Genomic DNA, 13,729 nt, shown 5'->3' with positions numbered 1-13,729 from the left:
GAGTGGTGTTAGTGTTGGTGACTTCTGAGTGCTCACACCCTGTTCTTTCTGTCTCATTAATTATTAAAATAACCTATGTTTATCAACTGTTTACTTTAGGTGATTGTGAAAAGGAGAAAAACTCAAAAGAATCGGAATTACATTCAGTTGAGAAATCTTCATGTATTGAGCTTGATGAAGATGATTATGACATAGAGTTTGTTCCACCTTCTCCGGAAGAAGGAATGACTTCTACCTCTTCATCCTCTTTAAAGTGCTCTAGGTAAAATAGTTAATAAATTAATAAACATTATCATTTGTTTCTGGGATAGCTGAAATAATTTAACTTAGTTATGTAGTATCATCTCAAAATTAATTTCTTCTAAATGAAAGCATCCAAAAATCCCTATTTATATACATTTTACTTAATTGTTGACATTCTGAAGCTGTAAAGTTCCGTTATGATTAATTACATGGGACTTCTAAACAGTTTTATGTAGTTGATTTTGACATGTGGCATGTTGTCCTAAAAATATATTTCCAAACTCTTGGACCTGAAATGACCCAAAACTAACACTTTATTTGCAAAGTGACTTAGTAAGTCATGTGTCCTTTTTTTTTTTTTTGTCTCCTTTTTTTTTAATCCAAATAGAATCGACCATTGTATTTGTCATTCACTGAATTTTAGTAAATTAGTGACATGATAGTGGTTAGTTGGTAGTATTTTAAGAAAAATAGAGAGTCCACATGGTTCATTAATAGCTTAAAATATATAGTTAGTCATTGTTACCTCCATCCTCACCCCAATCTAAATCACAGTCCTATTGAGTAGTGGGGTGTATACTGTGCTGTTAACCAGTATTTTGTTCGGAAACAAATCCCTCTGACTTGAAGGAAGGAAGGAAGGCAGGAAGACAGGAAGGGAAGTGTTTGCCTGCATAACCTAGTTTCTCTGGGTTTTTGTTTTAACAGGTGGGTTGACATGTTTAAAGAGGTAGAAAAGGTTGAAGTGTTATTGCTGTTTGACAACAAAACTGAAAAACTATAAGAGCTCCTCTTTCCCACCTTCCAGTAGGATTTCAGACAGAATTGTAGAAAGTGAAAAACAAAGCGGGAGTTCATAGAGTGTTCATCAGCATTCTCGTTTAACAGGTGAAGAGGTTGAGGCCCAGGGAGGAGCAGGGCATTGCCCAGGATGATACAGTTGATGGCAAGTAGGCTAAGATTACAGTGTAGTGTTATTTCCTTGGCCCTGTCCTTCCTTGTTGACTGCCTGGCTTTTTTCTTTGTTTATTAAAATGTGTGTGCATTGCACAGATAACACTATAACCACTCTAACGGGATACTTACTGGTAGTCTCAACAGTTCCAACAAACCAAACATTTTCTTTATCCATGTTAAGTTTTTTTTTTTAATTGAAGTCCAGTTGATTGACAGTACTGTGTTAGTTTCAGGTGTACAACATAGTGATTCAGTTTTTTTTTTTAATACACCATTATATGTTGTTACAAGATACTGAGTATAATTCCCTTTGCTCTACAGTAAATCCTTGTTGTTTACCTATTTTATGTATCATAGTTTGTATTTGTATCCCTTACTCCTAATTTGTCCCTCCCATCTCCCCTAGCCACATTAAGTTTTGTTCTTTCTCTACGTGTGTGTGTGACTTTTGCATTGCCATAATCAACATGTAGATATAATTTTTTAATCTACTTTTCTCTCAACATTATTTTTAAAACATTTTCCATATTGCTATATGGTCATTATTTTTATTCTTTTAATGGCTTTATTTATTCTTATAATTTATTGAGTAGTCATACTGTGATTTACTTTGCCTAGATTTCAGCAATTGGAAAATGGTTATTTCCAAGGTTGTTCCCAAGGTAAATTCTCTCTATATTTTCCATTGCAACCTCTTATACATACTTGTATATATTACAAAACTGAAATAGAATTTTCACAGATGATACTTTACATGCACTGCACACTTAAATTTTCTGTTATCTTTTATTTCATTTAAAAGTGCTGGTTGTGAATTCTGAGTTAATTTCAGAGGTGTTGTGGTCACATAATATATAACAGAAAAGAGAGCATGTTTTCGTATCTCCTGTATTCCTAAACCTCTTTAGCTGGCCCTCAGAATCCTCAATCTTTAGACCCCAAATACCTTCACAGCTTTATCTCTAGTTATGCTTTTACAGTAACCCTAAGCTCCGATAGCCTAATGGGATAAACTGACAATCTGGAAAACATTGCTAAAAATATAAGGCCCTTTCTTTAATTATAATGTATTATATCATTTTTAAGAATAATATAAAACATAGTTATTCATCACCCTTTGATTTAGGTAGAAGATTGCATTCCAAAGTCTTGCTGTAGAAAAGTACAGTTGATTCCTGGCTATCAAGTAAACAGAATTATCTTTTTTATCTCTCCTTTATAGTCTGTCACTTTTCCCATATCCCTTGTTCAAGGTTTCCTCAAATCCTGCCTTCTTGGCAAAGCCTTAGCAAGTTCCAGAAAGTAGTATCTTTCTTTGGATTGCCACAGTACCCTCTCTGTAACATTCATTTATTACTAATTTATTTTGTTACTTTTAAAGTATTTTTTGTATCCAGTCAGACTGACCATGTTTATATGCGTTAGTTTTTTTTGTATAATCTGTATGAGTTAATTTTATATACAGATACACATATATACATGTTGGCATAATAAGAAAAGTCTGGATAAATGCTTTGGAATCCCCAGAAGAGGTGTTAATAACCACATGCTGAAGAAATCAGGAAACATTTGGGCTGGGCCTATAAGAACAGATGTGACGAGATGGAATGGTGGGTTTTCCAGATAGAAGAACAGAGGCAGAATTCCTAAAGTAGGCAGGGCTCATGTGAAGAATGTGTGTGATACAGTGTGATTGGAGTGTGGGGTCCCTGAAGGGGCATAACTGGAGATCAAATTGAAAGGGTCTTTTGTAGCCAGAAGGTGGAAAACTCTGAGAACAAGCCAAAGAGGTTTTAGAATAGAGAAGATACAACATGTTTCTCTTTTCTATTGTATATTGTCTGACCAGCTGTGGAAAATATTAGAGGAAAAAGTATGCATTTGGTCTAGTCTTTACTATGATCGGTTTTATATTTTTTTTTAATTTGTAGTGTATTAAAGGACCTTGACACCTCTGACAGAAAGGATGGTCTTACCCAATCAGAGGACTTGTCATCACCTGAGAAAGTGACTACGCAGCGGCCTGATCAGGAAACCGGCACAGACTGTGACGGTACAAAAGGGTTTTAGACATAACATGTATTGTAACTACTTACTTTTGAAAACAAAGTAGGATTATATTTTTAACTTGTGACTGTATAGTATTAGATGGTGAATTTATAGTTCCTTTTGCTCTAGTAACCAGCATTTGCTGAAACATCTCAGAAACTCATAAATTCGTGTTCCCACAAGATGACTTTCTAAACACATAGCATTTTCGAAATTGATAATGAATTATTTCTCATACTGAACCAAAATTTCTCTTTCCTGTAACTTTAATCCTTGTGAGATAAGTCTAAAGCACCTAAGACCACGTAATATTAGATCTTTCACCTCTTCTTCATAGGTGCTGGTTTCTAGACCTTTCATCCTCCTGGTTCTCCTTGTATGTACTCTGGGTTTGGTGCTTGATATCCATTTAGAGTTTAATACATTTTGTTTGTTTGATTTGTTTCTAATTCATTTTTAAATTTTCTATTAAATATCTAGTATAAATAATCCAGTAGCATTACAAGACTTTGAAAAACAGCTGTCTCCTTTCCCACTCCTGATTTCTGTTTCCCAGAGGCCTTTTCAGTCGAGAGATTTGTGTCCTTCTATTCTGAAATTTGTTCTGGTATTATTCCGTTTTATTTTCTTCTTTTTGTTTTTTCTTTTCTCTTTCACTCTTCCTGGAACGTCTATCATTTGGCTCTTAGACCTCCATTAATTATCTTTCTATTTTCCGTCTCTTTTCTGCTTTCTGGGAGATTTCCTCAATTTTATCATTAATTTTTTTGTATATAAATTTTTACTGAGGTATAGTCAGTTTACAATATTGTGTCAATTTCTGGTGTACAGCATAATGCTTTGGTCATACATGAACATACATATATTGATTTTCATATTCTTCGCCATAAGTTATTACAAGATATTGGATATATTCCGTGGAATTTTTTTGTATCAGATTAATTTCCAAAGCTCTTTTTTATTCTCTGAATATTTCTGTAATGTTTACTATTCTTGTTTGATGAGTGCTGTACTTACGGTGTGTGTGTAGTGGTCTCTCTGTGCTTGTTTCCTCTGAATTTCTTTTTGTTTTTTGGTCTCTAAATTTATTGTTAGAGGTGTTCCTGAAATACCTGATGTCATAGGCACTCTTCTAAGTGCCTTATAATATTTACTAATGTAATTCTCTTTGATCCTTTAAGGTAGTTTCTGTTATCCTATTTTACAGATAAGGAAACTGAGATACAGGAGAGTTAAATAATACACGTGGTCATAGAGTTAGACTGCAGCAGAGCTAGGATTTGAACCCAGCAGTCCTGGGGCTCTTGAGTTTGCATTGATAATGACTGCACTGTACTGTTTATACATCATTAAGTTTCACTAGTAAATGGTTGGCTAGAACAAGGGGAAGAACAAAGTCCTACAGAATGTCATTAGTGGCCTCCCTCTCAGGTGACATCAAACCATTCATCACCACGTCTTGTTCAACTTGTTACAAATCTGCCTTCAAACCACATTTCTCTCCCTTGTCCACGGGGATGCAAAAGACTCAGTCATACGACTCCAGAAGTTCAAGATCTGAGGCAGCAAGAGGAAACTGATGGGACATTGGCTCTAGAGTGATACAGATCTGACATACAAGCCTGCCTCCTCCCACTCCTGGCTGTGTGACTATAGCAAATTAGTTAAGCTTCTCTGGACCTCAGTTTCTTCTGTTAAATGAGGAGAATGCTATCTACCTTGCCCAGTAGTTGGCAGTACCCAGTGCACTGTAGGTCTTCAGTAAATGGTAGCTATTGTTATATGCCAGTCCTTTCAAAGAAGGAAGCACATTAAGATGGCTGGTTTATTTTTATGAACTCTTGCTAACTCTATAATTGTTTCCTCTCCTTCTTAGAGCTCACAAAGCAGGCATTTGATAACATGTTCTAGAATTTTGCCTTGAATTAGCATTAAGCTCACCAGCCTGTAGCTTTTGGCAGTCCCTTTAGAAGTTTTGAAAATTAGAACAATGTTTGCCTGTCTTCACTCTTCCATCAGCTCTCCTGTTCACTAGATGCCTCACGTATCAGCGAGCTTTTCTTTGCAGGTTTCCTTTGTACTCTGAGGTGTAATCTGTCTAGACAAGGAGACTCGAGCTCCTTCCCAATAGCTGTATCTCTCTCCGGGTCTGCCTTGGTTTTCATTTCCTTTGGACCGTTGTTTATCCTCCTCTTTCCAATCTGATGCCCATTCTTCTTGCAGAGAAAACAGATGTCAGTAGGAGTTCAGCAGGTTCACCTTTTTTACCATTTCATACTTTGTGACCCTGTTTGCATCAGTCACTCATAAAAGTCCTCACCTCCCGGGTCATTCTCACACAGACATCTGTGTTATGTCCCCACCACTACCACAGTCTGTCCTCTCCTCTTCTCCTTCCTGCTGCCCTCAGCCAACTGCCCTCAGCCAGCAGTTTCCCAGTAGCCCTACTCTCTTCTCTTACTGTCTCCTGAGAACATTGCTGCCTTGGCAGCCCACTTGAACTGCTGATTTCTCCTGCATACCGTCGGCCTCGGGGTAGGGAGGCATCTTCCTTGCTTCCCATTACTACCCTGACCCATATTTTTCTTTTTTCTAAAACCTCCCCTCCTTTGACGTTCTATGTTTTAATTATATAGCTGTAATTTTTAAAGGATGAGTGGGCTACCTGGATTCAAATGCCCAGACGCTGTTACTGGGAATTTCTCTCTCACACCTGCCTTCTCTCTCCGCTCATCCATCCCATCTCTCCTTCTCAGTCCCGCATTTCCTTCCATCTCTGTTTTCTGCTTTCCCTTGTGTTGATCTTATTTTCAAGCTGTGCTGTCCTGTGTGGTAGCAGAGATGGCCACCAGCAATCTGTCCAGCTTGTTGAAGGGAGAGTCCTCTTTTCCAGTCGTTCAAAAAACTCTCAGACCTAATTCTCATTGAGCTGCCTTATATCAGATGCTGACTGGGGGTGTGGGGATGGGGCTGGGGCTGAGAGTGGTCTCTAAAAAAAAAGTCTTAGGTGCTGTGCTGTTACCATTGAAAAGAAACATGGATGGCTGACAGACCAGAACAAAAGGAGGGTTCCTGCCTGTCCAACCTTTTACAATATACTTTGTGTGGGCATGGTGAGATTTACAGCCGAAGTTAGTAAAAATCATAGTAAATTGATAAACGTCAGTATCTTACAATGACCTTGGTTACCCTATGAGAAAGAATAAGAATTAACATGAAATTAAATGATAACGTAGTTATGAGTGCTCATGATATAGAATAGAGAGAATCTGATTTCAAATTTTTTCATAGGCAGATAATGGGAGAATATATGGTTGTTTGTAATCTTGTTTTTAAACTACTTCAAGTTTTACATGCATGGCTTTCAATATTTTAAGTCTTTTCTTATTGTCAAGGAAAAATATTAACAACGTAATTGCCTTATAGCTAGACAGATAAGTTTACAGCAGCAGCTTATTCGTGTGATGGACCACATCTGTAAATTAGTTGATACTATTCCTGATGACGAGCTGAAAGCTTTGGATTGTGGGAACGAACTGCTCCAGCAGCGGGACGTAAGGTATCTTGATTTTTCTCCCTGTGGAATATATCTGGTTGCATTTCCACCACCACTCTAAGTCGCAAACCTATTGGGCAATATTTCCAGGTGTTCTGGCTGGAAATTGAATGGGATCATTATCACCATGTCTTAAATTTATTTCCTTTTTCAAACGGCTCCTTTAGCATTTGTATTCAGATTTTTGAGATTGGAAATGAGGATAGATTTTGCCACAATTTGGCATGAAAACTAAAGATAAATGTATGTGGCCTACCATAGCAGACTACTCATATTTGATTTGGTGTTCTGTGCTCTCTCTCCAGAAGGAAACTCCTAGCTGAAGCAGATTTTAATATAAGTGATGCCAGTATTTTTGGCTCAGAGTGGAGATGCAGGCCTGAGTCACTTGGTAACCCCGTGGAGGACCAGGCATCTGTTTCCTCACCTTATGCATTTCTGAAGGGTGATTCTTGTCCTACAGGGAATTCTGTTAAGGCGTTAACTTTACCACACCTTCCCTCAAATTCCATTTCTGCTGGGGAATGTTTGCAGACTACTACCCCGGGAAAGACAGGATTCTCAGCCACCACCAAGAATCTCTTTGAAAGACCGTTATTCAATTCCCATTTACAGAAGTCCTTTGTAAGTAGCAACTGGGCTGAAACACCAAGGATAGAAAAAAGAAATGAAAGTTCTTATTTCCCAGGAAATGTTCTCACAAGCACTGCTGTGAAAGATCAGAATAAACACACTACCTCAATAAATGACTTGGAAAGAGAAATCCAGGCTTCCTGTGATATTGATAATTTTGACATAGATGACTTTGATGATGATGATGATGACTGGGAAAATATGATGCATAATTTAGCAGCCAGCAAATCTTCCACAGCTGCCTATCAACCTATTAAGGAAGGTCGGCCAGTTAAATCAGTATCAGAAAGAATTTCTTCAGCCAAGACAAACTGTCTTCCAGTGGCATCTGCTGCTCAAAATAAAAACCTCTCAGAGTCAATTCAGAGTTACACTGGTAAGTTTAAAATAAATTGAATGCTTATATTTTATTTGAAAACAAAACTGCCCAAAATAGGAATTGTGTAAGGAAAACCATAGCAAATCATCATTGCCTGAAAACGACATTGTTTCTATGCAAATTTCTGCTGATAATATGAATTACAAATCACATTTTCAAAAGCAAGTTGCTCTTTTGTCTCTGTAGCAGCTGTAGTTTTATAAAATGTGTAATTATAACCTATTGTAGTAAAGCTCTAAAGTCATTCCAAATGTGCTTTGCCTTTAAATTAACATTTTTTAGTTCCTAAAACAATAAAGCTCATGAGGGCTAGGTTTTTTAAATGATTGGAGGTGGGGGGGTAAAAGCAAAGCTGAATTTATATGTTTAAAACGTAATTGTGTGTATTTTCAGAATTCTGGATTGATGAGAACTGATCAGTTTATAAAAGGAGAGAAACGTGTTTAATGTCTAAAAATATTAAAATTTAGGGCAGCCTAGGAGAGGTATGAAGTCAGAATTTTTTTAAATAAGTCAAATTATTCCTTTTGCTCTAGAATCATTTTAATTCATTCAACAAGTACTTGTTGGGTGCCCACTCTGTGCCATGTTCTGTGCACAGATCCCGGGAATAGGTGAACTCCTACCCTCTTGGAACTCACAGTTCAGTAAGAGAAGGTTTTGGCAGAGTGAAGTTAGCTGTTGTAAAGGCTGCCGAGAAAAGCCGAAATTAATTTGAAAGCCTTACATCAACCCTATAAAGTTATCACAAATTGTTTTCTTAACTGAAACAAGTTTATACGTATAAGGTTTTGTAAAGTACAGCTCTCCCTATTTTTGCCACTGATGGCTTAATTCCACGGAGATTGTTCTTACAGTTGCACTGTTGACCTTTAAAATAACCATTAATGGATATATTTTTGTACCATGTTTGAATGTGTCATGCTTGGTGTTCACAATTAGCTTTGAGGCAGTTGAGTGTTGGGGTTGGAGTGGCCGCCGGCGCTGGCGTGAGCACCTCTTGTTCCCTGCGCTGAGCCAGAGCTGTGACCACGAGGGTGCGGGACGGGGGCGGAAGTGAGAGACATTATTGAAGAAGGATCAGAGGAAGCTGGGATGCCTGTGAGGTTTCAGACTCGGTGACTGGGAAGACCCTGACACCATTGACAGAAATAAGGGAGTCAGGAGGCAGAGGCAGATTTGAAGAAAAGCCGAGGAGGGTTATTTTAAGGCTTGTTGAGCTTAAAAGTGTTGGGAAGTCATTCAGGTAGAAATGTCTTGCAGGCACTTGAAAGTGCAGGCAGGACTGGAACTTAGGAGGGTGTCAGTTCTTATCTTAAGAGATCTAGGCAGTTCTTTGCACATCAGTGATATTTAAGATCATAGGATCAGAAAAATTCCAAAAAAGAATGTCTGAAGAGCCCAATCCCAAGTGTCTGAAAGATTCCCAAATTTAAGGGACAGGTGGAGGAAGTGGAACCAGGAAAGGGACTTTAAAGTGAGTAGAAAACCACGTTTGTCTTAAAGATCAGGAGAGAAAAGGGGGAGAATAAATAGTAGTAGTAGGTGCTGCAAAAAAAAAAAATCAAGGAAAAACTTGAATCTGAGCCTCAGGAAAAGGGTGGTGGCTTTTGACACTTGGTGGCGAGGAAACCCTGGTAAACAGTTAAAGAAGGGAAATGAACACCAGTGATTTTGCAGGGCAAAGGGTAAAAAAGCTAAAACTGACTTATTACAATAATGCCCTGATTTCTCTTAACATTGATTATTTTCTTAGACAAGTTGGAGCAAAATTTAGCATCCAGAAATCTGAAACACAAGCAATTCCAGAGTCTTAATTTTCCTCATACAAAAGAAATGATGAAGATTTTTCATAAAAAATTTGGCCTACATAATTTTAGAACTAATCAGCTAGAGGCGATCAATGCTGCACTGCTTGGTGAAGACTGTTTTATCTTAATGCCCACTGGTATGTATTTTTAGACATGAATTGGCAGGAATCCATTGGCAGATGTTAAATGAAAGCCCTTTAATAGAAATAAAAAGAACACCTACACAGTATTTCTATCATTTAGGGACCTCTAAACCTCCCGTGCCATAGTTTAGAACATGTATTACCTCGTATCCTCTGTTCCAGTTGTTGACATGATAACATTTATAGCCCTTTTAAGATTTTCAACTCAAAGCTCATTGTGTTGAATTGATCTAGGATTTTCCTTTGGGAATTTTTCTTTTTTCTAGTCTAAATTAACCTGGAACAGGAACCAAAAAATGACTGTCAGAGACCACAACCATTTCTGGCAGTTTACTTGGCACAACCTAGTGTTGCATGGTGGTTAAGATCATCAGCTCTGGAGTGATGGCCTGGACTGAAAGTACAGCTCTGACACTTATTAACAGGATGGCATTGAGCAAGACTTCATTCCCTGAACCCCAGGCTCCTGTGTGTTCGGTGGGGATAATGATGAAGTGCCCACTTTACGAGTGTCGTGAGGATTCAGTGAAAGGCGTTGAGCGTAGTTGTTTCTTGGCCCCAGTTGTGGAAGAGCTCCAGGACTTTCCATTGTGTATTAAAGCTTATAGCAGCTGCTCAATGATTTGTAGTCATCCAACTAAGAGTATTAAGTAAGTCGTGAGGATAAGAAGCATGGGGAGTTTGGAGTTTCACTACTTAACGTGTTGTCTTCCCTCTGCCTTTTATTTACCTTGTTGTGACCTTTAGCAGTTAGTTATTGCCATCATCATTAAATAATGTTGACTGGGCATCTGAATTTTTCCAGACTGATTTTAAATTTTAGCCAGTGTTGGTCTGTTTAATTGGCAGCACTACCTATTTCATTAACCTGTTGTTCAGTCTGTGTCTTCTGTTTCGACTCCCATTTGATACTCCAAAACTAAAGCTGGAAGGGACCCTGGCCTGTGGTTTCAGGGCTTTCTGTGATCCTTTACGGTTTCGAGGCACCATTTTTCAGGGTCCTTCTCAAGTAGACTTTTAAAGTAATTCTGTTGCATTTAAGTTTCCTGCCCTCATTCTTGCTTTTGCTATCGTATGTACCTATGTAAGATGTCCTAAAAGATAATTTTTACATATTTAAATTGCCTAAATATTTTGGCTCAAATATGGCACATTTTGGCACCATGGGAAATATCACTCAGTGTCCTATTTGTTAATTACTTTAAGTATTATATGTGATTTACATTGTAACTCTTGCCTCCATCCTCTCAAGACAGAACCTGACAGATTTTTTTTTTTTTCTGTCATTTCTTTTAGGAGGTGGGAAAAGTTTGTGTTACCAGCTCCCTGCCTGCGTTTCTCCTGGGGTCACTATTGTCATTTCTCCCTTGAGATCTCTTATAGTAGATCAAGTCCAAAAGCTGACTTCCTTGGATGTAAGTTAAAATGAAACACTACCAATTATTTTTTTTTAAATACTAAAAAAAAATATATATTTCAGTACTCTGGGTAAACTTTTTCATTAAATAGTTCATGAATTATAAGAATAAAGCACTGAAGTTATGTTGTATTTTTAAGTACAAGTCTGAAAATTCTGATGTAGATAACCTTTTGGAGTTCAATCTAATTTCATTGTAGATGAATATATTTTAGTAAGAACTTTTAACCTATATTTTGTGGATGTAAATTTTTTTTCTAATATAAAAGGATTTCTTTTTTTTTTTTTTAACTACTATCAGATTGGCTTAGTTCTCACTCCCTTAATATTTAAAAATGCATACACATGTGCATGCCCACACATGTGTTCTTTTCCTCCTGACTAAATGCACTCTACTAAATCCTGCATATTGTGATCAAACAGAGCTGTTTTCTGGGTTATGAGCCCCCATCCCTCAATAAGACCACTGGTTTGATCTTTCTCCCAAAGGACATCTTAGTACAGTGATGGTAGCTGTTCAATCATTCATGACGTTATGGTCCTTTCAGTGTCTTTATGCATTAAAACCCTGAAAAGACATTTATCTGAAAAAAAAAATATAGCCATACATTAGGACTGTTTGCTGAATTCATATTTATCTTAGTTACAAGTATGACAAGCTAAGGAAGTAAAGAAAAGAGAAAAAAGAAAAGAAAGTAAACGATGGGAAGAGTATTTTGACATATTAAATGAAACATGTACTGATTATTATTTTATGTTGAGATTCTCTTTCCTTTGACAGATTTGACATTTGACTTATAAAATATTTATAAAACCTAAGGGTAAATGTAAACGAGTCAGATTATATGTGTAAAATTTTAATTGTTTATTGCTCTTACACTTAGATTCCAGCTACATATCTGACAGGTGATAAGACCGACTCAGAAGCAACAAGTATTTACCTTCAATTATCAAAAAAAGACCCAATTATAAAACTTCTATATGTTACTCCAGAGAAGGTTTGTATTTATATAATTATTTTAAAATATGATTTTAAAGCTGTTTTTTAAAAAAAAACAAACAAAAAAACCGAGTTCTCCCTACTGAGTAGGGGAAAACCCAGTCTTTCCCTTCTGTGTTTCTCTCCTTTACTATTCACATAGAATGTTTCACTCTAGTCCACAAATGTGTGGAGGTTTTTCCTTATATCACATGATTCTCTGTGACAACAGCTGGGTATCTTACAATTTAATTCAGTTCTGACACTGTCTACCCAGAGACAGTGTCAGATCCCACAGGCTAAGAGCTCAGTCCCATGCAGTTGTTACCACTCTGCTCCAGGTGCCAGTCCACAGGTTACCCACAGCTTCTGTCCAGCTTGGCTACAAATCGGAGATTCCCATGACCTCATCCCCCTTGAAATCAGTTACTTACTACAGCAGCTCACAGAACTCAGAGAGACACTTAAAGGATATGATAAAGGACCCAGATGAACAGCCAGATGAAGAATCGCACAGGCTAGTTCTGGGAGGGTCCTGAGCACAGGAGCTTCTGTCCCTGTGGAGTTGAGGTGGGTCACCTTCCTGATATGGATATGTTTGACAACCTGGAAGCTCTCCAAACCCCATTCTTTTGGGATTTTGTGGAGGCTTCCTCACATAGGCATGAACAATTACTAATTCCGTTTCGAGACCGTCTGCCCTGACTGGAGGATGGAGGTAGGACTGAAAATTCCAAGCTTCTAATCATAGCTTGGTCTTTCTGGTGACCAACCCCAACCCAGGAGCCCACTCAGAGTTGCCTCTGTAGAAAAAAGATGCTCCTAGTACTCTTATCACTTAAGAATTTATGAGGGTTTCAGGAGCCCTGTGCTAGGAACTGGGAAACTAGTATATTTTTTCTATTATCTCATAAAAGCCCTCTAGAATACATATGTTTTTAAATTTTTGACATAATTTCTGATGTACAAGTATGGTGCAAGAATTCTGTATAACTTTCACCTGGAAACCCCAAATGATAACATAGTACTGTAATTGCTGTATCATTCTTTCTCTCTGTTTTTCCATTAAACATTTGAGAGTAAGTTGCAGACATGATACCCTTTTAACCCTAAATAATTCACTGTACATTTCCTAAAAACAAGGAATTCTCTTCATAACCTCAGTACAGTTCATCAAAATTAGAACATGTTCATTGATACAATACTATTACTTAATCTGTAAACCTTTTTCCAATTTCACTAGTTGTCCCAATGATATCCTATGTAGCAAAAGAAAATCCTAGATTATGCACTGCATTCAGTTGTTGTCTCTTTAAACAGTTTCTCTCTGTCTTTCATGATTGTGACAGTTTTGAAGAGTGAAAGCCAATTGTTTTGAGGACTGTCCCTCAATTTGAGTTTATGTTTCCTCTTGATAAGATTTATGTTACTCATTTTGTTGAAAATATCAACGAATGTGGTAATACGATCTCAGTGTGTCCTGTCAGGAGGCATCTGATGTCCTTTCATCCCGTTGCTGGTGGTGTTAGTTAACTTTGATCGCTTGGCTAAGGTGATGTCTG

The 13,729-nt window shown here is 37.5% G+C and overlaps 1 protein-coding gene across 7 annotated transcripts in view; it reads left to right on the top strand.

Moving 5' to 3' along the window:
- BLM (BLM RecQ like helicase) overlaps positions 1-13,729 on the top strand; it is a 65,250-nt gene that overhangs the window by 16,379 nt on the left and 35,142 nt on the right. For 6 of the 7 annotated variants that reach the window (XR_010378287.1, XM_064480599.1, XM_064480597.1 and 3 more), the window contains exons 4-10: positions 100-262; positions 3,132-3,253; positions 6,676-6,808; positions 7,111-7,814; positions 9,574-9,765; positions 11,068-11,186; positions 12,073-12,186. Coding sequence is in view for 6 of the 7 variants with exons in the window: in XM_064480599.1 (XP_064336669.1) it covers positions 100-262; positions 3,132-3,253; positions 6,676-6,808; positions 7,111-7,814; positions 9,574-9,765; positions 11,068-11,186; positions 12,073-12,186 (1,547 nt within the window). In the remaining variant the exon portion in view is untranslated. Of the gene's footprint in view, positions 1-99; positions 263-3,131; positions 3,254-6,675; positions 6,809-7,110; positions 7,815-9,573; positions 9,766-11,067; positions 11,187-12,072; positions 12,187-13,729 lie in introns of those variants that run through there. The other variant, XM_064480600.1, reaches the window with a different exon arrangement.

This window comes from Camelus dromedarius, chromosome 29, assembly GCF_036321535.1.
Source record: "Camelus dromedarius isolate mCamDro1 chromosome 29, mCamDro1.pat, whole genome shotgun sequence".
NCBI lineage: Eukaryota > Metazoa > Chordata > Mammalia > Artiodactyla > Camelidae > Camelus > Camelus dromedarius.
This window is presented reverse-complemented; position numbering and strand designations above follow the sequence as displayed.